Source organism: Eucyclogobius newberryi, unplaced genomic scaffold, assembly GCF_026437365.1.
Source record: "Eucyclogobius newberryi isolate DKJ021-1_F unplaced genomic scaffold, fEucNew1.0.hap1 SCAF_7, whole genome shotgun sequence".
Lineage (NCBI taxonomy): Eukaryota > Metazoa > Chordata > Actinopteri > Gobiiformes > Gobiidae > Eucyclogobius > Eucyclogobius newberryi.
In genome coordinates, this window is record NW_027316389.1 from 1,497,406 (window position 1) to 1,524,100 (window position 26,695).

Below are 26,695 nucleotides of genomic sequence, written 5' to 3' on the forward strand. Positions count from 1 at the left end.
TCTCACTTTTTGAGTGTTTGTGTCTCACTTTTTGTGTGTTTGTGACTCACTTTTTGAGTGTTTGTGTCTCACTTTTTGTCAGTGTTTGTGTCTCACTTTTTGTGTGTTTGTGTCTCACTTTTTGAGTGTTTATGTCTCACTTTTTGTGTGTTTGTGTCTCACTTTTTGTCAGTGTTTGTGTCTCACTTTTTGAGTGTTTGTGTCTCACTTTTTGAGTGTTTATGTCTCACTTTTTGTGTGTTTGTGTCTCACTTTTTGAGTGTTTGTGTCTCACTTTTTGTGTGTTTGTGTCTCACTTTTTGTGTGTTTGTGTCTCACTTTTTGTGTGTTTGTGTCTCACTTTTTGAGTGTTTATGTCTCATTTTTTGTGTGTTTGTGTCTCACTTTTTGAGTGTTTGTGTCTCACTTTTTGTGTGTTTGTGTCTCACTTTTTGTCAGTGTTTGTGTCTCACTTTTTGAGTGTTTATGTCTCACTTTTTGAGTGTTTGTGTCTCACTTTTTGTGTGTTTGTGTCTCACTTTTTGTGTGTTTGTGTCTCACTTTCTGAGTGTTTGTGTTTCACTTTTTGAGTGTTTGTGTCTCACTTTTTGTGTGTTTGTGTCTCACTTTTTGTCAGTGTTTGTGTCTCACTTTTTGTGTGTTTGTGTCTCACTTTCTGAGTGTTTGTGTCTCACTTTTTGTGTGTTTGTGTCTCACTTTTTGTGTGTTTGTGTCTCACTTTTTGTGTGTTTGTGTTTCACTTTTTGAGTGTTTTTGTCTCACTTTTTGTCAGTGTTTGTGTCTCACTTTTTGTGTGTTTGTGTCTCACTTTCTGAGTGTTTGTGTCTCACTTTTTGTGTGTTTGTGTCTCACTTTTTGTGTGTTTGTGTCTCACTTTTTGTGTGTTTGTGTTTCACTTTTTGAGTGTTTGTGTCTCACTTTTTGTGTGTTTGTGTCTCACTTTTTGTCAGTGTTTGTGTCTCACTTTTTGTGTGTTTGTGTCTCACTTTCTGAGTGTTTGTGTCTCACTTTTTGTGTGTTTGTGTCTCACTTTTTGTGTGTTTGTGTCTCACTTTTTGTGTGTTTGTGTCTCACTTTTTGTCAGTGTTTGTGTCTCACTTTTTGTGTGTTTGTGTCTCACTTTCTGAGTGTTTGTGTCTCACTTTTTGTGTGTTTGTGTCTCACTTTTTGTGTGTTTGTGTCTCACTTTTTGAGTGTTGTTGTCTCACTTTTTGAGTGTTTTTGTCTCACTTTTTGTCAGTGTTTGTGTCTCACTTTTTGTGTGTTTGTGTCTCACTTTTTGTGTGTTTGTGTCTCACTTTTTGAGTGTTTGTGTCTCACTTTTTGTGTGTTTGTGTCTCACTTTTTGAGTGTTTTTGTCTCACTTTTTGTGTGTTTGTGTCTCACTTTTTGAGTGTTTGTGTCTCACTTTTTGAGTGTTTATGTCTCACTTTTTGAGTGTTTGTGTCTCACTTTTTGTCAGTGTTTGTGTCTCACTTTTTGAGTGTTTATGTCTCACTTTTTGTCAGTGTTTGTGTCTCACTTTTTGTCAGTGTTTGTGTCTCACTTTTTGAGTGTTTATGTCTCACTTTTTGTGTGTTTGTGTCTCACTTTTTGAGTGTTTGTGTCTCACTTTTTGAGTGTTTATGTCTCACTTTTTGAGTGTTTATGTCTCACTTTTTGAGTGTTTGTGTTTCACTTTTAAAGTGTTTGTGTCTCACTTTTTGAGTGTTTGTGTCTCACTTTTAAAGTGTTTATGTCTCACTTTTTGTCAGTGTTTGTGTCTCACTTTTTGTCAGTGTTTGTGTCTCACTTTTTGTCAGTGTTTGTGTCTCACTTTTTGAGTGTTTATGTCTCACTTTTTGAGTGTTTATGTCTCACTTTTTGAGTGTTTGTGTTTCACTTTTAAAGTGTTTGTGTCTCACTTTTTGTCAGTGTTTGTGTCTCACTTTTTGTCAGTGTTTGTGTCTCACTTTTTGTCAGTGTTTGTGTCTCACTTTTTGTGTGTTTGTGTCTCACTTTTTGAGTGTTTATGTCTCACTTTTTGCCAGTGTTTGTGTTTCACTTTTAAAGTGTTTGTGTCTCACTTTTTGTCAGTGTTTGTGTCTCACTTTTTGTCAGTGTTTGTGTCTCACTTTTTGTCAGTGTTTGTGTCTCACTTTTTGTCAGTGTTTGTGTCTCACTTTTTGAGTGTTTATGTCTCACTTTTTGCCAGTGTTTGTTTGTTTGTTTGTTTGTTTTTGGCAGTATTTGTTTGCGTCTCACTTTTTGGCAGCGTGGTCGGCCTGCTGCTCCAGCTCCCTCTGCAGCGCCCTCTGCAGGTCCTCGTGGGCCTCGATGGGACAGTCCTCGTGGACCGTGAACAGGTCCAGGGCTCCTCGCTGGTCCTGGTCCTTCAGAGCCGACACGTAAACCTGCTCCGCCAAAACCCGCACGCGCTCGTCCACATCGGACATGCTCTGACGGGGAAACTGACGCCGCATGTCTGAAAACCAAGAGACAAGGGACTAGAGACAAGAGACCAGGGTCAGACCAGGGACCAGGGACAAGAGACAAGAGACAAGAGACAAGAGACAAGAGACCAGAGACAAGAGACCAGAGACAAGAGACCAGAGACCAGAGACCAGAGACCAGAGACCAGAGACCAGAGACAAGAGACCAGAGACCAGAGACCAGAGACCAGAGACCAGGGACCAGAGACCAGAGACAAGAGACCAGAGACCAGAGACCAGAGACCAGAGACCAGAGACCAGAGACCAGAGACCAGAGACCAGAGACAAGAGACCAGAGACCAGAGACCAGAGACCAGAGACCAGAGACCAGGGACCAGAGACCAGAGACAAGAGACCAGAGACCAGGGACCAGGGACCAGGGACCAGGGTCAGACCAGAGACCAGAGACACCATCTGGTCCCGGATCTGGTCCTGGATCTGGTCCTGGATCTGGTCCTGGATCTGGTCCTGGATCTGGTCCTGGATCTGGACCTGGATCTGGTCCTGGATCTGGTCCTGGATCTGGTCCTGGATCTGGACCTGGATCTGGTCCTGGATCTGGTCCTGGATCTGGTCCTGGATCTGGACCTGGATCTGGTCCTGGATCTGGTCCTGGATCTGGACCTGGATCTGGTCCTGGATCTGGACCTGGATCTGGTCCTGGATCTGGACCTGGATCTGGACCTGGATCTGGTTCTGCTCGTGGCGTCACAGTCTCACAAACAGCTGAGATTCTGGCTCAGATCCAGAGCTGGATTTAGTCCAGACTTCACACCTGGATCTGCCAAGTCCTGGTTCAGTCTCCGTCAGGTCAGGACCTCGTCAACAACAACAACAACAACAACAACAACAACAACAACAACAACAACAACAACAAGGCAAGTTTATTTGTGGAGCACATTTCAAACACAAGGCAATTTAAAATGTGTCACAACAAGAAGAACAAAACAGTTTAAGACATAAAAGAGAAAAGCAAATAAAATCCTCTCAGTCACATGAGGGCACCAGCAGGAGTCCTGACTCTGGCACCAGCAGGAGTCCTGACTCTGGCACCAGCAGGAGTCCTGACTCTGGCACCAGCAGGAGTCCTGACTCTGGCACCAGCAGGAGTCCTGACTCTGGCACCAGCAGGAGTCCTGACTCTGGCACCAGCAGGAGTCCTGACTCTGGCACCAGCAGGAGTCCTGACTCTGGCACCAGCAGGAGTCCTGACTCTGGCACCAGCAGGAGTCCTGACTCTGGCACCAGCAGGAGGCCGGTCCATGTTTAGTCCTGACTCTGGCACCAGCAGGAGGCCGGTCCATGTTTAGTCCTGACTCTGGCACCAGCAGGAGTCCTGACTCTGGCACCAGCAGGAGGCCGGTCCATGTTTAGTCCTGACTCTGGCACCAGCAGGAGGCCGCTCCATGTTTAGTCCTGACTCTGGCACCAGCAAGAGGCCGGTCCATGACCTAAGGGCAGCATGTAGAAGTTGAACAGAAGGGGTCCCAGGACTGACCCTTGGGGTCCCACAGGGACATGTGGTCTGAGACACAAAGTACTTCCTGTCTTCCAGATTGGACCTTAACCAGTTTAGGGCGTGGCCAGTGATGTCCACCCAGTCCTCTGTCTCTGTAAGAGGATCCCATGATCGACAGTGTCAAAAGCAGCATCAGATCAAACAGAATTGAGACTGACTCACTCAGAGCGTTTCCATGGAAACTAACCACATCATCCAATCAGACGTCTTCACGTGTGAACACTTCAGTCCAAGAGCACCTCAGATTGAGACGCTCAGATGATGCGATTGTGTAAGAGACTAGACACGGCCTGAGCGCACGCTGACCTATGACCCACGCTGACCCATGACCCACGCTGACCTATGACCCACGCTGACCTATGAGCCACGCTGACCCATGACCCACGCTGACCCATGACCCACGCTGACCCACGACCCACGCTGACCTATGACCCACGCTGACCTATGACCCACGCTGACCTATGAGCCACGCTGACCCATGACCCACGCTGACCCATGACCCACGCTGACCCATGACCCACGCTGACCCACGACCCACGCTGACCCATGACCCACGCTGACCTATGACCCACGCTGACCCATGACCCACGCTGACCCATGACCCACGCTGACCTATGACCCACGCTGACCCATGACCCACGCTGACCCACGACCCACGCTGACCTATGACCCACGCTGACCTATGACCCACGCTGACCCATGACCCACGCTGACCCACGACCCACGCTGACCTATGACCCACGCTGACCTATGAGCCACGCTGACCCATGACCCACGCTGACCTATGACCCACGCTGACCTATGACCCACGCTGACCTAGGAGCCACGCTGACCCATGACCCACGCTGACCCACGACCCACGCTGACCCATGACCCACGCTGACCTATGACCCACGCTGACCTATGACCCACGCTGACCCATGACCCACGCTGACCCACGACCCACGCTGACCTATGACCCACGCTGACCTATGACCCACGCTGACCTATGAGCCACGCTGACCCATGACCCACGCTGACCCATGACCCACGCTGACCCACGACCCACGCTGACCCATGACCCACGCTGACCTATGACCCACGCTGACCCATGACCCACGCTGACCCACGACCCACGCTGACCTATGACCCACGCTGACCTATGACCCACGCTGACCCATGACCCACGCTGACCCACGACCCACGCTGACCTATGACCCACGCTGACCTATGACCCACGCTGACCTATGAGCCACGCTGACCCATGACCCACGCTGACCTATGACCCACGCTGACCTATGACCCACGCTGACCTAGGAGCCACGCTGACCCATGACCCACGCTGACCCACGACCCACGCTGACCCATGACCCACGCTGACCTATGACCCACGCTGACCTATGAGCCACGCTGACCCATGACCCACGCTGACCTATGACCCACGCTGACCTATGACCCACGCTGACCTAGGAGCCACGCTGACCCATGACCCACGCTGACCCACGACCCACGCTGACCCATGACCCACGCTGACCTATGACCCACGCTGACCTATGACCCACGCTGACCTAGGAGCCACGCTGACCCATGACCCACGCTGACCCATGACCCACGCTGACCCACGACCCACGCTGACCCACGACCCACGCTGACCTATGACTGGAGGTCACACCAGATTTATAAACAACAACAATAAATATAGCCGCAAGCGGCAATGATCGGCCCTCGCCACACCGCCGCCACGCCGCAAGAGGAGGGGGCGTGGCTAACGCGCCCCAATTGTCCTTTTATTACATCTGAATCTGTGACGCTGTCACATCTTCTCACTTTGTTTTACATCAAAAAGACATTTTATTTTGAATTCTTGGCAAAATGTGCGGCTCTGCCGCACAGACACCGTGACTCTCAGAATAAAAATGTGGATAACTTTTGATGGTCCTGAAGATGAGTCTCACCACATTTCAGGTTAATATGTCTAAAGCCCTGGGAGCGCAAAGAGTTTAACAACTGATTCTAATTTGACGCAATTTGGACTTTATCTGCGCAAACGGCAGAAATGTTAAATTTGGGAGATTTCTGAAATTCTAGCTACAGTTTGTGGCTTCGCCGCTCAGAGACCGTGACAGGGTCAATGTCATTTAATAACTTTTGATGTCCCACTCCTCAGTAGCATTTTCACCAAATTTCAGCTTTTTAGGGCCAACGCCCTGAGGGGGAGGAGTTTGTAAAAGTACAACATATGGAAAAACTCCCGAGTCATGTTTAGCAAATTTTGATCCAATATGGCCGACATTTGGTTGGGCGGACGGCGTTGCCGTAATCATTTTTTACTTCTCTTGTCACCATCTACCTCTGCGCCAAATCTCATGATTCTACGATCAGATTTTTTTTGGGTCATTTCCCATCTCTCAATGCATTCTGGGAACATTTGGGGCTGACGAGCACATTCTTTTATTTTAGAAAAGGGAAATGGCCAGAATGTAGAGGCACGATTTTTAGAGGTGTGAACATTTTTGTGACTTTTCGTCAATGTCACTGGGTGAAAAATAGGGGCGTGTCCCGAGAAGAAGAAGAAGAAGAAGAAGAAGAAGAAGAAAGAATAATATTCCGATGCGAAAACAATGTTTACCATTTTTCAAATATCATAAACTATACATTTTCGGAAAGCGCTCACGCTTTCCTCCCTCATGGTGTGGGTCCCTGGTCACTGACGGGTACTTTCCTTCATTTTGAGTGGGCTCCGCCCACTTTGTGTTTTTGGCCCTTTAAACAGTAATAATGTTACATTTGTGCATCTCATGTTTATATGAACGGAACATGCAAGAGATGGAACGTATTCATGAGACACTTAGAGCAAATGAGTGTTTTATGTGGGGATGACGACCGCTTCCAATGTAAAGTGCTCGTTTAGTGCCACTTTTGCACGAGCTTCGCCCGTTTACAACGGTAATGTTCCATTTTCCTACTACTAATTAGTATCATTAATATAATTAATAATAATTAGTCTGCACGGGGCGTGCGTGAGTGAAGGAGTGCGTTAGTGAGTGTTTGGAAGTGGGCGAGCGCTTCGCACGGCCTTACGGGACTAATAAGCCTCTCGCAGCTTGTGGCGCTCGGGCTTAACTATGGTAACGATGATGACAACAATAAGATAAACTCTCAGGGTCAGAGGTCAGAGGTCAGAGGTTCTGTCCACATCAAACAGAAACTTCTATTGCACAAATAAACTAAAGTCACAATCTGAGATCTCACACAGGCCCCGCCTCCATCTGAGATCTCACACAGGCCCCGCCTACACAGGCCCCGCCTCCATCTGCTGTTCCCTGATGTGGATTGAACACAGTTTGATACATTTTCTTCTCCATCCATCCATCTTCTGCCGCTTTATCCGGGGCCGGGTCGCGGGGGCAGCAGTCTGAGCAGGGACTCCCAGACTTCCTTCTCCCCAGACACTTCCTCTAACTCCTCCGGGGGGATCCCGAGGCGTTCCCAGGCCAGCCGAGAGAGATAGTCTCTCCAGCGTGCCCTGGGTCTCCCCCGGGGCCTCTTCCCGGTGGGACAAGCCTGAAACACCTCCCGAGGGAGGCGCCCAGGAGGCATCCGGAACAGATGCCCGAGCCACCTCAGCTGGCTCCTCTCAACGTGGAGGAGCAGCGGCTCTACTCCGAGCTCCCCCCGTGTGGCCGAGCTCCTCACCTTATCTCTAAGGGAGCGCCCAGCCACACGGCGGAGGAAACTCATTTCGACCGCTTGTATCCGCGATCTTGTTCTTTCGGTCACTACCCAAAGCTCATGACCATAGGTGAGGTCAGAACGTAGACCGACCGGTAAATAGAGAGCTTTGCCTTTCGGCTCAGCTCCCTCTTTACCACAACGGTCCGATGCAGCGACTGCATCACTGCAGCCGCTGCACCGATCCAACTGTCGATCTCACGCTCCATCCTTCCCTCACTCGTGAACAAGACCCCGAGATACTTGAACTCCTCCACTTGGGGCAAGGACACCCCACCCACCTGGAGAGGGCAAGCCACCTTTTTCCGGTCGAGAACCATGGCCTCGGATTTGGAGCTGATTCTCATCCCAGACGCTTCCCTCTCGTCCCAGTGCAGCTGCAGGTCCAGGTTTGATGGAGCCATCAGGACAACATCGTCTGCAAACAGCAGAGATGGAATCCTGTGGTCCCCAAACCGGACACCCTCCTGACCACACCCTCCGACCCCTGACCACACCCTCCGACCCCTGACCACACCCTCCGACCCCTGACCACACCCTCTGACCCCTGACCACACCCTCTGACCCCTGACCACACCCTCCGACCCCTGACCACACCCTCCGACCCCTGACCACACCCTCCGACCCCTGACCACACCCTCTGACCCCTGACCACACCCTCCGACCCCTGACCACACCCTCCGACCCCTGACCACACCCTCCGACCCCTGACCACACCCTCCGACCCCTGACCACACCCTCCGACCCCTGACCACACCCTCTGACCCCTGACCACACCCTCCGACCCCTGACCACACCCTCTGACCCCTGACCACACCCTCCGACCCCTGACCACACCCTCCGACCCCTGACCACACCCTCTGACCCCTGACCACACCCTCCGACCCCTGACCACACCCTCCGACCCCTGACCACACCCTCTGACCCCTGACCACACCCTCTGACCCCTGACCACACCCTCTGACCCTGACCACACCCTCTGACCCCTGACCACACCCTCCGACCCCTGACCACACCCTCCGACCCCTGACCACACCCTCTGACCCCTGACCACACCCTCTGACCCCTGACCACACCCTCTGACCCCTGACCACACCCTCTGACCCCTGACCACACCCTCTGACCCCTGACTGCGCCTAGAAATTCTGTCCATAAAAGCGGTGACAAAGCGCAGCCCTGAGGAGTCCCTCATAAGAACAGGTCTGACTCACTGCAGTGACCACAGCTCCTGCTCCGGTCAGACAGGGACAGCCCTGAGCAAAGGGCCCCGGGCCCCGTACTCCCGGAGCACCCCCCAAAGGACACCCCGAGGGACACGGTCCAAAGCCTTCTCCAGACACATTTTATTCTGTCTCTTTAAAACAAATAAAAATACTTTGAATAAACTGAAATAGTCTGAATTCTTCCGGTCGCGTCACTGTGAGTTTGACTGATGTGTTTATTACTGTTGACGGAAAGAAGAGACTAAAACTGGACTAAATATAGACTGTGGAGGGCAAAGGAGGTCAGGGTCAGACCAGGACTAAACCAGGACTAAACCAGGACTAAACCAGGTCTAAACCAAGACTAAACCAGGACTAAACCAGGACTAAACCAGGACTAAACCAGGACTAAACCAGGTCTAAACCAGGACTAAACCAGGTCTAAACCAAGACTAAACCAGGACTAAACCAGGACTAAACCAGAACTAAACCAGGACTAAACCAGGTCTAAACCAGGTCTAAACCAGGTCTAAACCAGGACTAAACCAGGACTAAACCAGGTCTAAACCAAGACTAAACCAGGACTAAACCAGGACTAAACCAGGACTAAACCAGGTCTAAACCAGGACTAAACCAGGTCTAAACCAGGACTAAACCAGGACTAAACCAGGACTAAACCAGGACTAAACCAGGTCTAAACCAAGACTAAACCAGGACTAAACCAGGACTAAACCAGGTCTAAACCAGGTCTAAACCAAGACTAAACCAGGACTAAACCAGGACTAAACCAGGACTAAACCAGGTCTAAACCAGGTCTAAACCAAGACTAAACCAGGACTAAACCAGGACTAAACCAGGACTAAACCAGGACTAAACCAGGTCTAAACCAAGACTAAACCAGGACTAAACCAGGACTAAACCAGGTCTAAACCAGGACTAAACCAGGTCTAAACCAGGTCTAAACCAGGACTAAACCAGGACTAAACCAGGACTAAACCAGGACTAAACCAGGTCTAAACCAGGTCTAAACCAAGACTAAACCAGGACTAAACCAGGACTAAACCAGGTCTAAACCAGGACTAAACCAGGACTAAACCAGGACTAAACCAGGTCTAAACCAAGACTAAACCAGGACTAAACCAGGTCTAAACCAAGACTAAACCAGGACTAAACCAGGACTAAACCAGGTCTAAACCAGGACTAAACCAGGACTAAACCAGGTCTAAACCAGGTCTAAACCAAGACTAAACCAGGTCTAAACCAGGACTAAACCAGGTCTAAACCAGGACTAAACCAGGACTAAACCAGGACTAAACCAGGACTAAGCCAGGACTAAACCAGGTCTAAACCAAGACTAAACCAGGACTAAACCAGGACTAAACCAGGTCTAAACCAGGTCTAAACCAAGACTAAACCAGGACTAAACCAGGACTAAACCAGGACTAAACCAGGTCTAAACCAGGTCTAAACCAAGACTAAGTCTTGGTTTAGACCTGGTTTAGAGTCATAAGTTACACTATTAAAGGAGTCATAAGTTACACTATTAAAGGAGTCATAAGTTACACTATTAAAGGAGTCATAAGTTACACTATTAAAGGAGTCATAAGTTACACTATTAAAGGAGTCATAAGTTACACTATTAAAGGAGCATAAGTTACACTATTAAAGGAGTCATAAGCTACACTATTAAAGGAGTTATAAGTTACACTATTAAAGGAGTCATAAGTTACACTATTAAAGGAATCATAAGTTACACTATTAAAGGGGTCATAAGTTACACTATTAAAGGAGTCATAAGTTACACTATTAAAGGGGTCATAAGTTACACTATTAAAGGGGTCATAAGTTGCACTATTAAAGGGGTCATAAGTTACACTATTAAAGGAGCATAAGTTACACTATTAAAGGAGTCATAAGTTACACTATTAAAGGAGTCAAAAGTTACACTATTAAAGGAGTCATAAGTTACACTATTAAAGGAGTCATAAGTTACACTATTAAAGGGGTCATAAGTTACACTATTAAAGGAGTCATAAGTTACACTATTAAAGGGGTCATATGTTACACTATTAAAGGAGCATAAGTTACACTATTAAAGGGGTCATAAGTTGCACTATTAAAGGGGTCATAAGTTACACTATTAAAGGAGCATAAGTTACACTATTAAAGGAGTCATAAGTTACACTATTAAAGGAGTCAAAAGTTACACTATTAAAGAAGTCATAAGTTACACTATTAAAGGAGTCAAAAGTTACACTATTAAAGGAGTCATAAGTTACACTATTAAAGGGGTCATAAGTTACACTATTAAAGGAGCATAAGTTACACTATTAAAGGAGTCATAAGTTATACTATTAAAGGAGTCATAAGTTACACTATTAAAGGAGTCATAAGTTACACTATTAAAGGAGTCATAAGTTACATTATTAAAGGAGTCATAAGTTACACTATTAAAGGGTTCATAAGTTACACTATTAAAGGAGTCATAAGTTACACTATTAAAGGGGTCATAAATTACACCATTAAAGGAGCATAAGTTACACTATTAAAGGAGTCATAAGTTACACTATTAAAGGAGCATAAGTTATACTATTAAAGGAGTCATAAGTTACACTATTAAAGGAGTCATAAGTTACACTATTAAAGGAGTCATAAGTTACACTATTAAAGGAGCATAAGTTACACTATTAAAGGAGTCACAAGTTACACTATTAAAGGAGTCATAAGTTACACTATTAAAGGAGTATAAGTTACACTATTAAAGGAGTCATAAGTTATACTATTAAAGGAGTTATAAGTTACACTATTAAAGGAGTCATATGTTACACTATTAAAGGAGCATAAGTTACACTATTAATGGAGTCATAAGTTACACTATTAAAGGAGTATAAGTTACACTATTAAAGGAGCATAAGTTACACTATTAAAGGAGTCATAAGTTACACTATTAAAGGAGTCATAAGTTACACTATTAAAGGAGTATAAGTTACACTATTAAAGGAGTCATAAGTTATACTATTAAAGGAGTTATAAGTTACACTATTAAAGGAGTCATAAGTTATACTATTAAAGGAGTTATAAGTTACACTATTAAAGGAGTCATAAGTTACACTATTAAAGGAGTTATAAGTTACACTATTAAAGGGGTCATAAGTTACACTATTAAAGGAGCATAAGTTACACTATTAAAGGAGTCATAAGTTACACTATTAAAGGAGTCATAAGTTACACTATTAAAGGGGTCATAAGTTATACTATTAAAGGAGTCATAAGTTACACTATTAAAGGAGTCATAAGTTACACTATTAAAGGAGTTATAAGTTACACTATTAAAGGAGTCATAAGTTACACTATTAAAGGAGTTATAAGTTACACTATTAAAGGAGTCATAAGTTACACTATTAAAGGAGTATAAGTTACACTATTAAAGGAGTTATAAGTTACACTATTAAAGGAGCATAAGTTACACTATTAAAGGAGTCATAAGTTACACTATTAAAGGAGTTATAAGTTACACTATTAAAGGAGTCATAAGTTACACTATTAAAGGAGTATAAGTTACACTATTAAAGGAGTTATAAGTTACACTATTAAAGGAGCATAAGTTATACTATTAAAGGAGTCATAAGTTACACTATTAAAGGAGTTATAAGTTACACTATTAAAGGAGTCATAAGTTACACTATTAAAGGAGTCATAAGTTACACTATTAAAGGAGTTATAAGTTACACTATTAAAGGAGTCATAAGTTACACTATTAAAGGAGTCATAAGTTACACTATTAAAGGAGTCATAAGTTACACAATTAAAGGAGCTATAAGTTACACTATTAAAGGAGTCATAAGTTACACTATTAAAGGAGTCATAAGTTACACTATTAAAGGAGTTATAAGTTACACTATTAAAGGAGTCATAAGTTACACTATTAAAGGAGTATAAGTTACACTATTAAAGGAGTCATAAGTTACACTATTAAAGGGGTCATAAGTTACACTATTAAAGGAGTCATAAGTTACACTATTAAAGGAGTCATAAGTTACACTATTAAAGGAGTTATAAGTTACACTATTAAAGGAGTCATAAGTTACACTATTAAAGGAGTTATAAGTTACACTATTAAAGGAGCATAAGTTACACTATTAAAGGAGTCATAAGTTACACTATTAAAGGAGTTATAAGTTACACTATTAAAGGAGTCATAAGTTACACTATTAAAGGAGCTATAAGTTACACTATTAAAGGAGTTATAAGTTACACTATTAAAGGAGTCATAAGTTATACTATTAAAGGAGTTATAAGTTACACTATTAAAGGAGTCATAAGTTACACTATTAAAGGAGTTATAAGTTACACTATTAAAGGGGTCATAAGTTACACTATTAAAGGAGCATAAGTTACACTATTAAAGGAGTCATAAGTTACACTATTAAAGGAGTCATAAGTTACACTATTAAAGGGGTCATAAGTTATACTATTACAGGAGTCATAAGTTACACTATTAAAGGAGTCATAAGTTACACTATTAAAGGAGTTATAAGTTACACTATTAAAGGAGTCATAAGTTACACTATTAAAGGAGTTATAAGTTACACTATTAAAGGAGTCATAAGTTACACTATTAAAGGAGTATAAGTTACACTATTAAAGGAGTTATAAGTTACACTATTAAAGGAGCATAAGTTACACTATTAAAGGAGTCATAAGTTACACTATTAAAGGAGTTATAAGTTACACTATTAAAGGAGTCATAAGTTACACTATTAAAGGAGTATAAGTTACACTATTAAAGGAGTTATAAGTTACACTATTAAAGGAGCATAAGTTATACTATTAAAGGAGTCATAAGTTACACTATTAAAGGAGTTATAAGTTACACTATTAAAGGAGTCATAAGTTACACTATTAAAGGAGTCATAAGTTACACTATTAAAGGAGTTATAAGTTACACTATTAAAGGAGTCATAAGTTACACTATTAAAGGAGTCATAAGTTACACTATTAAAGGAGTCATAAGTTACACAATTAAAGGAGCTATAAGTTACACTATTAAAGGAGTCATAAGTTACACTATTAAAGGAGTCATAAGTTACACTATTAAAGGAGTTATAAGTTACACTATTAAAGGAGTCATAAGTTACACTATTAAAGGAGTATAAGTTACACTATTAAAGGAGTCATAAGTTACACTATTAAAGGGGTCATAAGTTACACTATTAAAGGAGTCATAAGTTACACTATTAAAGGAGTCATAAGTTACACTATTAAAGGAGTTATAAGTTACACTATTAAAGGAGTCATAAGTTACACTATTAAAGGAGTCATAAGTTACACTATTAAAGGAGCTATAAGTTACACTATTAAAGGAGTCATAAGTTACACTATTAAAGGAGTCATAAGTTACACTATTAAAGGAGTTATAAGTTACACTATTAAAGGAGTCATAAGTTACACTATTAAAGGAGTCATAAGTTACACTATTAAAGGAGTCATAAGTTACACTATTAAAGGGGTCATAAGTTACACTATTAAAGGAGTTATAAGTTACACTATTAAAGGAGTTATAAGTTACACTATTAAAGGAGTCATAAGTTACACTATTAAAGGGGTCATAAGTTACACTATTAAAGGAGTCATAAGTTACACTATTAAAGGAGTCATAAGTTACACTATTAAAGGAGTCATAAGTTACACTATTAAAGGAGTCATAAGTTACATTATTAAAGGAGTCATAAGTTACACTATTAAAGGGGTCATAAGTTACACTATTAAAGGAGTCATAAGTTACACTATTAAAGGAGTCATAAGTTACACTATTAAAGGGGTCATAAGTTACACTATTAAAGGAGTCATAAGTTACACTATTAAAGGGGTCATAAGTTACACTATTAAAGGAGTCATAAGTTACACTATTAAAGGGGTCATAAGTTACACTATTAAAGGAGTCATAAGTTACACTATTAAAGGAGTCATAAGTTACACTATTAAAGGAGTCATAAGTTACACTATTAAAGGGGTCATAAGTTACACTATTAAAGGAGTCATAAGTTACACTATTAAAGGGGTCATAAGTTACACTATTAAAGGAGTCATAAGTTACACTATTAAAGGGGTCATAAGTTACACTATTAAAGGAGTCATAAGTTACACTATTAAAGGGGTCATAAGTTACACTATTAAAGGAGTCATAAACTTACTTAAATCGTTCTTTTACTTTGTTGTAAAATGATCTAAAATGAGTGAGTTTCAAGTGCGTGTTAAAGACGGGACTTTCCACATTCCTCTGAGAGACGACGTGTCCAAACTAAAGACCCATGTCCAAACACAAGAGCAGGAATGTGGACGGGGGCGGGGACAGGGGCGGGGACAGAGGCGGGCATAGGGGGGAAGTTAAACGTCCTCACGCGCCAGACGCAAGACAAAAGTCATTTAATGAATCGATCTTTGACGTGTTCTTTTGACGACCAAAACGTCTTCAGAGTGAGAAGGACGTGTCCCCTTCAAGCTCTGAATGTCCCGCTCTCGTCTCGCTCTCGTCCTGCTCGTGTCTCGCTCGTGTCCTGCTCTCGTCTCACTCTCGTCTCGCTCTCGTCTCGCTCTCGTCTCGCTCTCGTCTCGCTCGTGTCTCGCTCGTGTCTCGCTCGTGTCCCGCTCGTGTCTCGCTCTCGTCTCGCTCTCGTCCCGCTCGTGTCTCGCTCGTGTCTCGCTCGTGTCTCGCTCGTGTCCCGCTCTCGTCTCGCTCTCGTCCCGCTCGTGTCTCGCTCTCGTCTCGCTCTCGTCCCGCTCGTGTCTCGCTCGTGTCTCGCTCGTTTCTCGCTCTCGTCTCGCTCTCGTCTCGCTCTCGTCCCGCTCGTGTCTCGCTCGTGTCTCGCTCGTGTCTCGCTCTCGTCTCGCTCTCGTCTCGCTCTCGTCCCGCTCGTGTCTCACTCGTGTCTCGCTCTCGTCTTGCTCGTGTCTCGCTCTCGTCTCGCTCTCACTCGCTCTTGTCCCGCTCGTGTCCCGCTCGTGTCTCGCTCTCGTCTCGCTCTCGTCCCGCTCGTGTCTCGCTTGTGTCTCGCTCGTGTCTCGCTCGTGTCCCGCTCTTGTCTCGCTCTCGTCCCGCTCGTGTCTCGCTCTCGTCTCGCTCTCGTCCCGCTCGTGTCTCGCTCGTGTCTCGCTCGTGTCTCGCTCTCGTCCCGCTCGTTTCTCGCTCTCGTCTCGCTCGTGTCTCGCTCGTGTCTCGCTCGTGTCTCGCTCGTGTCTCGCTCTCGTCTCGCTCTCGTCTCGCTCTCGTCTCGCTCTCGTCCCGCTCGTGTCTCACTCGTGTCTCGCTCTCGTCTTGCTCGTGTCTCGCTCTCGTCTCGCTCTCACTCGCTCTTGTCCCGCTCGTGTCTCACTCGTGTCTCGCTCTCGTCCCGCTCGTTTCTCGCTCTCGTCTCGCTCTCGTCCCGCTCGTGTCTCGCTCGTGTCTCGCTCGTGTCTCGCTCTCGTCTCGCTCTCGTCTCGCTCTCGTCTCGCTCTCGTCCCGCTCGTGTCTCACTCGTGTCTCGCTCTCGTCTTGCTCGTGTCTCGCTCTCGTCTCGCTCTCACTCGCTCTTGTCCCGCTCGTGTCTCACTCGTGTCTCGCTCTCGTCCCGCTCGTTTCTCGCTCTCGTCTCGCTCTCGTCCCGCTCGTGTCTCGCTCGTGTCTCGCTCGTGTCTCGCTCTCGTCTCGCTCTCGTCTCGCTCTCGTCCCGCTCGTGTCTCGCTCTCGTCTCGCTCTCGTCCCGCTCGTGTTTCGCTCTCGTCTCGCCCATGTCTCGCTCGTGTCTCGCTCGTGTCTCGCTCTCGTCTCGCTCTCGACCCGCTCGTGTCTCGCTCTCATCTCGCTCTCGTCCCGCTCGTGTTTCGCTCTCGTCTCGCCCATGTCTCGCTCTCGTCCCGCTCGTGTCTCGCTCTCGTCTCGCTCTCGACCCGCTCGTATCTCGCTCTCGTCTCGCTCTCGTCCTGCTCGTGTCTCGCTCTCGTCTCGCTCTCGTCTCGCTCTCGTCTCGCTCTCGTCTCGCTCTCGTCTCGCTCGTGTCCCGCTCTCACTCGCTCTTGTCCCGCTCTTGTCTCGCTCGTGTCTCGCTCGTGTCTCGCTCGTGTCTCGCTCTCGTCCCGCTCGTGTCCCGCTCGTGTCTCGCTCTCGTCCCGCTCGTGTCCTGCTCGTGTCTCGCTCTCGTCCCGCTCTCGTCTAGCTCGTGTCTCGCTCTCGTCTCCCCCATGTCTCCCTCTCGTCTCGCTCGTGTCTCGCCCATGTCTCGCTCGTGTCTCGCCCATGTCTCGCTCTCGTCTCGCTCTCGTTTCGCTCTCGTTTCGCTCGTGTCTCGCTCTCGTTTCGCTCGTGTCTCGCTCGTGTCTCGCTCTCGTCCCGCTCGTGTCTCGCTCTCGTCTCGCTCTCGTCTCGCTCTCGTCCCGCTCGTGTCTCGCTCTCGTCTCGCTCTCGTCCCGCTCGTGTCTCGCTCTCGTCTCGCTCTCGTCCCGCTCGTGTCTCGCTCGTGTCTCGCTCTCGTCTCGCTCTTGTCCCGCTCGTGTCTCGCTCATGTCTCGCTCGTGTCTCGCTCTCGTCCTGCTCGTGTCTCGCTCTCGTCCCGCTCGTGTCCCGCTCGTGTCTCGCTCTCGTCCCGCTCTCATCTAGCTCGTGTCTCGCTCTCGTCTCGCCCATGTCTCGCTCTCGTCTCGCTCTCGTCTCGCTCTCGTCTCGCCCATGTCTCGCTCTCGTTTCGCTCGTGTCTCGCTCGTGTCTCGCTCGTGTCTCGCTCGTGTCTCGCTCTCGTCCCGCTCGTGTCTCGCTCTCGTCTCGCTCTCGTCCCGCTCTCGTCTCGCTCTTGCCCCGCTCTCGTCTCGCTCTCGTCTCGCTCGTGTCTCGCTCTCGTCCCGCTCGTGTCCCGCCCGTGTCTCGCTCTCGTCCCGCTCTCGTCTCGCTCGTGTCTCGCTCGTGTCTCGCTATCGTCCCGCTCTCGTCCCGCTCGCGTCCCGCTCTCGTCTCGCCCATGTCTCGCTCTCGTCTCGCTCTCGTCTCGCTCTCGTCTCGCTCTCGTCTCGCTCTCGTCCCGCTCGTGTCTCGCTCTCGTCTCGCTCTCGTCTCGCTCTCGTCTCGCTCTCGTCTCGCTCTCGTATCGCTCTCGTCTCGCTCTCGTCCCGCTCGCGTCCCGCTCGCGTCCCGTTCTCGTCCCGCTCTCGTCTCGCCCATGTCTCGCTCTCGTCCCGCTCTCATCTAGCTCGTGTCTCGCTCTCGTCTCGCCCATGTCTCGCTCTCGTCTCGCTCTCGTCTCGCTCTCGTCTCGCTCTCGTCTCGCTCTCGTCTCGCCCATGTCTCGCTCTCGTCCCGCTCTCATCTAGCTCGTGTCTCGCTCTCGTCTCGCTCTCGTCTCGCTCTCGTCTCGCTCTCGTCCCGCTCGCGTCCCGCTCGCGTCCCGTTCTCGTCCCGCTCTCGTCTCGCCCATGTCTCGCTCTCGTCCCGCTCTCATCTAGCTCGTGTCTCGCTCTTGTCTCGCCCATGTCTCGCTCTCGTCTCGCTCTCGTCTCGCTCTCGTATCGCTCTCGTCTCGCTCTCGTCCCGCTCGCGTCCCGCTCTCGTCCCGCTCTCGTCTCGCCCATGTCTCGCTCTCGTCCCACTCGTGTCTCGCTCTCGTCTCGCTCTCGTCCCGCTCGTGTCTCGCTCTCGCCCCGCTCTCGTCTCGCTCCTGTCTCGCTCTCGTCTCTTACCTTCAGTGTTCTTGTCCATGGTCCGACTCGGGCGATTCGATCTCTTTAAGACTTTATCTCCTTCTTTGTTTCAAAGGCTTTTTTCTCGTCTCTCAGCAGCGAGAGGGACAGAACACTCTGCTGCTCAACTGTCCACTCTGGGGCTGTGGAAGCGTCTCCGTCCTCTAAAGTTTCTCCGTCCTCTTAAGTGTCTGCGTCCTCTAAAGTGTCTCCGTCCTCTAAAGTGTCTCCGTCCTCTAAAGTGTCTCCGTCCTCTAAAGTGTCTCCGTCCTCTAAAGCGTCTCCGTCCTCTAAAGCGTCTCCGTCCTCTAAAGTGTCTCCGTCCTCTAAAGTGTCTCCGTCCTCTGAAGTGTCTCCATCCTCTGAAGTGTCTCCGTCCTCTGAAGTGTGTCCGTCCTCTGAAGTGTCTCCGTCCCTCTGGTCCAGTCTCTGTGCCATGTGCCGTCTGCAGCAGCTGAAGCAGGACAACGTCTATTTAAAGGTTCTGAACATGGAAACTCTGTTGCACTTCATAAATAACAAGCTTTCAACACCCAAGAGTTTATGAGAACCAGAACCAGAACCAGAACCAGAACCAGAACCAGGACCAGGACCAGAACCAGGACCAGGAACAGGATCAGAACCAGAACCAGGACTTTGTCTGTTTTTGTGTGAAAAAGTCAGATCATATAATTCACTCCAAATCCTTCAGAGAACTGCACCTTTCTCTGTGTCTGACTTTTCAACACAGAATAAAGTCCAGACCAAGACCAGACCAAGACCAAGACCAGACCAAGTCCAGACCAAGTCCAGACCAAGACCAGACCAAGACCAGACCAAGACCAGACCAAGTCCAGACCAAGACCAGACCAAGTCCAGACCAAGACCAGACCAAGTCCAGACCAAGTCCAGAACAAGACCAGGATCTTGGTCCAGTGAAGACTCAATGGAGACATTTATTTCTGTTTTTGTTCAATAGAAATATTTATTGAACTTAAAGTCGACTGATACAAGAAAAACAACAAATCAACTAAAGCACTTTCTTTTGGGTTGTTGTTGTTGTTGTTGTTGTTGTTGTTGTTGTTGTTGTTTGATTGTACTTTTCCCTTCTGAGTTTGTGTGAGGTCATTGTGCTGGAGGTCATTGTGCTGGAGGTCATTGTGCTGGAGGTCATTGTGCTGGAGGTCATTGTGCTGGAGGTCATTGTGCAGGAGGTCATTGTGCTGGAGGTCATTGTGCTGGAGGTCATTGTGCTGGAGGTCATTGTGCTGGAGGTCATTGTGCTGGAGGTCATTGTGCTGGTCCTAAACATGTACGAGACGCTTCATCTGAGCAGATGAAACCTCAGACTCTGATTTAAAGCTCATATAAATCAAGTCTGTAAAACAGACTCTTTCATCTGTGTAATAAAGATCAAATCAGAAGAATCCGGCCTAAAAGTGAAGCTGAAACGTCTCCTGCATCTGTAACGTCTCGATTCTCCTGTAACTCCTGCTCACAGCAGGTCCTAAAAGCTCCATAAGAAACTTTAAACTGGTTCAAAATGCAGCAGCAAGATTACAACAGGAACTAAAAGAAGAGAGCACATTACGCCGGTGCTGGAGTCTCTTCACTGGCTGCTGTCCTGTTTAGAATCACATTTAAACTCCTCCTCCTGACATGGCCCCTCCCACCTCAAAGATGCTATAGAACAATATCATCCAAACAGAGTTCTTCACTCTCTAGATGCTGGAGCCTTCTGATGGTGCCAAGAGTCTCTAAAAGCACAGTAGGAGGTAGAGCCTTCTGGTGGTCCCAAGAGTCTCTAAAAGCACAGTAGGAGGTAGAGCCTTCTGGTGGTCCCAAGAGTCTCTAAAAGCACAGTAGGAGGTAGAGCCTTCTGATGGTCCCAAGAGTCTCTAAAAGCACAGTACGAGGTAGAGCCTTCTGGTGGTCCCAAGAGTCTCTAAAAGCACAGTAGGAGGTAGAGTCCTGTCCATGTTAAAGTGGCGACACAGTCTCTTCATTTAAGTCCAGGATTAAAACTCTTTAAATGACTTATGGTCAGACCAGTGAGGAACAGAAATATAAAGCTACAGTTTCAGCTCCGCTGCCCTAGCAGCAACTCTGGGGGAAGTATGAGCTCTATCCTCTAATAAAGACTTATTCTATCAAACTATATCTAATATTTAATTTAACTTGTGTTTGTTTATTGTCTTTTCTTCTTCTCTCACTTCCTGTCGGGAGTGAAACAGTCACATGACCTGTGGATCCAGATGATCCTGGAGAAACGCTCTCTACTCCAGATGAACGGTTCTTCATATTCACGGAAGAACTGGTTCTCCTCCTGATGAACTGGTTCTCCTCCAGAAGGGAACTGGTTCTCCTCCTGAAGAACTGGTTCTCCTCCTGAAGAACTGGTTCTCCTCCTGAAGAACTGGTTCTCCTCCTGAAGAACCGGTTCTCCTCCTGAAGAACCGGTTCTCCCGATGAAGAACCGGTTCCAGCTCCACTGTCTCTCTCTCCTTCATGTGGAACTCCTCCAGGTTATACTTTTTCACAAAGAGGTTTTGTAGTTTTTCCTGCAGAAGGAGGAGCTAAGGACAGAAGGAGGAGCTAAGGACAGAAGGAGGAGCTAAGGACAGAAGGAGAATCTAAGGACAGAAGGAGGAGCTAAGGACAGAAGGAGGATCTAAGGACAGAAGGAGAATCTAAGGACAGAAGGAGGAGCTAAGGACAGAAGGAGGAGCTAAGGACAGAAGGAGGATCTAAGGACAGAAGGAGGAGCTAAGGACAGAAGGAGGATCTAAGGACAGAAGGAGGTGCTAAGGACAGAAGGAGGATCTAAGGACAGAAGGAGGATCTAAGGACAGAAGGAGGTGCTAAGGACAGAAGGAGGATCTAAGGACAGAAGGAGGTGCTAAGGACAGAAGGAGGATCTAAGGACAGAAGGAGGATCTAAGGACAGAAGGAGGTGCTAAGGACAGAAGGAGGATCTAAGGACAGAAGGAGGAGCTAAGGACAGATGGAGGCGCTAAGGACAGAAGGAGGAGCTAAGGACAGAAGGAGGATCTAAGGACAGAAGGAGGAGCTAAGGACAGAAGGAGGATCTAAGGACAGAAGGAGGAGCTAAGGACAGAAGGAGGAGCTAAGGACAGAAGGAGGAGCTAAGGACAGACGGAGGATCTAAGGACAGAAGGAGGAGCTAAGGACAGAAGGAGGAGCTAAGGACAGACGGAGGATCTAAGGACAGAAGGAGGAGCTAAGGACAGAAGGAGGAGCTAAGGACAGAAGGAGGAGCTAAGGACAGAAGGAGGAGCTAAGGACAGAAGGAGGAGCTAAGGACAGAGGACTCTGGGACATGTCCCTCAGAGGAAACAGCTCGTACCTTTCTCAAAGCAGCTCATGGACTGTTGTTTACAGAGAGGAGGATGGTTCCTGCTCATCTTCACCTGAAAACACAAACAACAACAACTGTTCAGTCCCACAGAGCCGAGCGTGGTGCTGACCGACTGACCGACTGACCGACCGACTGACCGACCGACTGACCGACTGACCGACCGACCGACCGACTGACCGACTGACCGACCGACTGACCGACTGACCGACTGACCGACCGACTGACCGACTGACCGACTGACCGACCGACTGACCGACTGACCGACTGACCGACCGACTGACCGACTGACCGACTGACCGACCGACTGACCGACCGACCGACCGACCGACCGACCGACTGACCGCTCAAGAAAATCACATTTACTTTCCCGAGTCGAGAACCTTTTGTGTTCTTTGTAGTTTAAATCGACCAGCATTTATTGTATTGAACATTTATAAAAGTTTCCTGTGATCGTCAGGTCACATCAGTGACCACCAGCAGGATGGAACCATGAGCTTCTGACCACCAGCAGGATGGAACCATGAGCTTCTGACCACCAGCAGGATGGAACCATGAGCTTCTGACCACCAGCAGGATGGAACCATGAGCTTCTGACCACCAGCAGGATGGAACCATGAGCTTCTGACCACCAGCAGGATGGAACCATGAGCTTCTGACCACCAGCAGGATGGAACCATGAGCTTCTGACCACCAGCAGGATGGAACCATGAGCTTCTGACCACCAGCAGGATGGAACCATGAGCTTCTGACCACCAGCAGGATGGAACCATGAGCTTCTGACCACGAGCAGGATGGAACCATGAGCTTCTGACCACGAGCAGGATGGAACCATGAGCTTCTGACCACCAGCAGGATGGAACCATGAGCTTCTGACCACCAGCAGGATGGAACCATGAGCTTCTGACCACCAGCAGGATGGAACCATGAGCTTCTGACCACCAGCAGGATGGAACCATGAGCTTCTGACCACCAGCAGGATGGAACCATGAGCTTCTGACCACCAGCAGGATGGAACCATGAGCTTCTGACCACGAGCAGGATGGAACCATGAGCTTCTGACCACGAGCAGGATGGAACCATGAGCTTCTGACCACCAGCAGGATGGAACCATGAGCTTCTGACCACCAGCAGGATGGAACCATGAGCTTCTGACCACCAGCAGGATGGAACCATGAGCTTCTGACCACCAGCAGGATGGAACCATGAGCTTCTGACCACCAGCAGGATGGAACCATGAGCTTCTGACCACCAGCAGGATGGAACCATGTGCTTCTGACCACCAGCAGGATGGAACCATGAGCTTCTGACCACCAGCAGGATGGAACCATGTGCTTCTGACCACCAGCAGGATGGAACCATGAGCTTCTGACCACCAGCAGGATGGAACCATGAGCTTCTGACCACCAGCAGGATGGAACCATGAGCTTCTGACCACCAGCAGGATGGAACCATGTGCTTCTGACCACCAGCAGGATGGAACCATGAGCTTCTGACCACCAGCAGGATGGAACCATGAGCTTCTGACCACCAGCAGGATGGAACCATGAGCTTCTGACCACCAGCAGGATGGAACCATGAGCTTCTGACCACCAGCAGGATGGAACCATTAGCTTCTGACCACCAGCAGGATGGAACCATGAGCTTCTGACCACCAGCAGGATGGAACCATGAGCTTCTGACCACCAGCAGGATGGAACCATGAGCTTCTGACCACCAGCAAGATGGAACCATGAGCTTCTGACCACGAGCAGGATGGAACCATGAGCTTCTGACCACCAGCAGGATGGAACCATGAGCTTCTGACCACCAGCAGGATGGAACCATGAGCTTCTGACCACCAGCAGGATGGAACCATGAGCTTCTGACCACCAGCAGGATGGAACCATGAGCTTCTGACCACCAGCAGGATGGAACCATGAGCTTCTGACCACCAGCAGGATGGAACCATGAGCTTCTGACCACCAGCAGGATGGAACCATGAGCTTCTGACCACGAGCAGGATGGAACCATGAGCTTCTGACCAACAGCAGGATGGAACCATGAGCTTCTGACCACCAGCAGGATGGAACCATGAGCTTCTGACCACGAGCAGGATGGAACCATGAGCTTCTGACCACCAGCAGGATGGAACCATGAGCTTCTGACCACCAGCAGGATGGAACCATGAGCTTCTGACCACCAGCAGGATGGAACCATGAGCTTCTGACCACGAGCAGGATGGAACCATGAGCTTCTGACCAACAGCAGGATGGAACCATGAGCTTCTGACCACCAGCAGGATGGAACCATGTGCTTCTGACCACCAGCAGGATGGAACCATGAGCTTCTGACCACCAGCAGGATGGAACCATGAGCTTCTGACCACCAGCAGGATGGAACCATGAGCTTCTGACCACGAGCAGGATAGAACCATGAGCTTCTGACCACCAGCAGGATGGAACCATTAGCTTCTGACCACCAGCAGGATGGAACCATGAGCTTCTGACCACCAGCAGGATGGAACCATGAGCTTCTGACCACCAGCAGGATGGAACCATGAGCTTCTGACCACCAGCAAGATGGAACCATGAGCTTCTGACCACGAGCAGGATGGAACCATGAGCTTCTGACCACCAGCAGGATGGAACCATGAGCTTCTGACCACCAGCAGGATGGAACCATTAGCTTCTGACCACCAGCAGGATGGAACCATGAGCTTCTGACCACCAGCAGGATGGAACCATGAGCTTCTGACCACCAGCAGGATGGAACCATGAGCTTCTGACCACCAGCAGGATGGAACCATGTGCTTCTGACCACCAGCAGGATGGAACCATGAGCTTCTGACCACCAGCAAGATGGAACCATGAGCTTCTGACACCAGCAGGATGGAACCATGTGCTTCTGACCACCAGCAGGATGGAACCAGGATGGAACCATGAGCTTCTGACCACCAGCAGGATGGAACCATGAGCTTCTGACCACGAGCAGGATGGAACCATGAGCTTCTGACCACCAGCAGGATGGAACCATGAGCTTCTGACCACCAGCAGGATGGAACCATGAGCTTCTGACCACGAGCAGGATGGAACCATGAGCTTCTGACCACCAGCAGGATGGAACCATGAGCTTCTGACCACGAGCAGGATGGAACCATGAGCTTCTGACCAACAGCAGGATGGAACCATGAGCTTCTGACCACCAGCAGGATGGAACCATGTGCTTCTGACCACCAGCAGGATGGAACCATGAGCTTCTGACCACCAGCAGGATGGAACCATGAGCTTCTGACCACCAGCAGGATGGAACCATGAGCTTCTGACCACCAGCAGGATGGAACCATGAGCTTCTGACCACCAGCAGGATGGAACCATGAGCTTCTGACCACCAGCAGGATGGAACCATGAGCTTCTGACCACGAGCAGGATGGAACCATGAGCTTCTGACCACGAGCAGGATGGAACCATGAGCTTCTGACCACCAGCAGGATGGAACCATGTGCTTCTGACCACCAGCAGGATGGAACCATGAGCTTCTGACCACCAGCAGGATGGAACCATGTGTCCAATCGTCTCACAGTATCATGGGCTTCACAATATTTCAAGTCTAAGAGAAACTACACGGACCATGATCCTTTGCTCCATTCCAGGCAGAGAACTGTCATTCAACACTTTTATCTCTCGTGTCTTTGTTTGAGACGGTGCACCAGGAGAGACCCCTGGACCAGGTGGAGCTCACCAGGAGAGACCCTTGGACCAGGTGGAGCTCACCAGGAGAGACCCTTGGACCAGGTGGAGCTCACCAGGAGACCCTTGGACCAGGTGGAGCTCACCGGGAGAGACCCTTGGACCAGGTGGAGCTCACCAGGAGACCCTTGGACCAGGTGGAGCTCACTGGGAGAGACCCTTGGACCAGGTGGAGCTCACCAGGAGAGACCCTTGGACCAGGTGGAGCTCACTGGGAGAGACCCTTGGACCAGGTGGAGCTCACCAGGAGACCCTTGGACCAGGTGGAGCTCACTGGGAGAGACCCTTGGACCAGGTGGAGCTCACCAGAAGGGAGGGGAGGAGCCTGTTGTACATTTTTTAGTGGGCGGGGAAACTGGAGGAAACCTATGCAGACGTGAAGAACATGCAAATTCAACACGCCGCCTTAATGATACATCCACTTTAGAACTATGAACTTGGGCCTCAGAACTCCTGCCGTGGACACCATACATGGATACTTTATAATGTACTTTATAATGTACTTTATAATGTACTTTATAATGTACTTTATAATGTACTTTATAATGTACTTTATAATGTACTTTATAATGTACTTTATAATGTACTTTATAATGTACTTTATAATGTACTTTTAGAATGTACTTTTGGAATGGACTAAACCAGGTCCAAACCAGGTCTAAACCAGGACTAAACCAGGTCTAAACCAGGTCTAAACCAGGACTAAACCAGGTCTAAACCAGGTCTAAACCAGGTCCAAACCAGGACTAAACCAGGACTAAACCAGGTCTAAACCAGGTCTAAACCAGGTCTAAACCAGGACTAAACCAGGTCTAAACCAGAACTAAACCAGGTCTAAACCAGGACTAAACCAGGTCAAAACCGGGTCTAAACCAGGACTAAACCAGGTCTAAACCAGGTCTAAACCAGAACTAAACCAGGTCTAAACCAGGACTAAACCTGGTCCAAACCAGGACTAAACCAGGTCTAAACCAGAACTAAACCAGGTCTAAACCAGAACTAAA

The 26,695-nt window shown here is 48.1% G+C and overlaps 1 protein-coding gene across 4 annotated transcripts in view; it reads right to left on the reverse strand.

Moving 5' to 3' along the window:
• ampd3b (adenosine monophosphate deaminase 3b) overlaps positions 1-22,018 on the reverse strand; it is a 58,978-nt gene extending 36,960 nt beyond the window's left edge. For 3 of the 4 annotated variants that reach the window (XM_072435782.1, XM_072435786.1, XM_072435785.1), the window contains exons 1-2: positions 21,955-22,018; positions 2,245-2,464 (exon numbers count right to left, since the gene is read on the reverse strand). In XM_072435782.1, the coding sequence (XP_072291883.1) occupies positions 2,245-2,464; positions 21,955-22,012 (278 nt within the window). In that variant the 5' untranslated portion in view covers positions 22,013-22,018. Of the gene's footprint in view, positions 1-2,244; positions 2,465-18,608; positions 19,059-21,954 lie in introns of those variants that run through there. The other variant, XM_072435784.1, reaches the window with a different exon arrangement.
• Between the last annotated feature and the right edge of the window lie 4,677 nt (positions 22,019-26,695).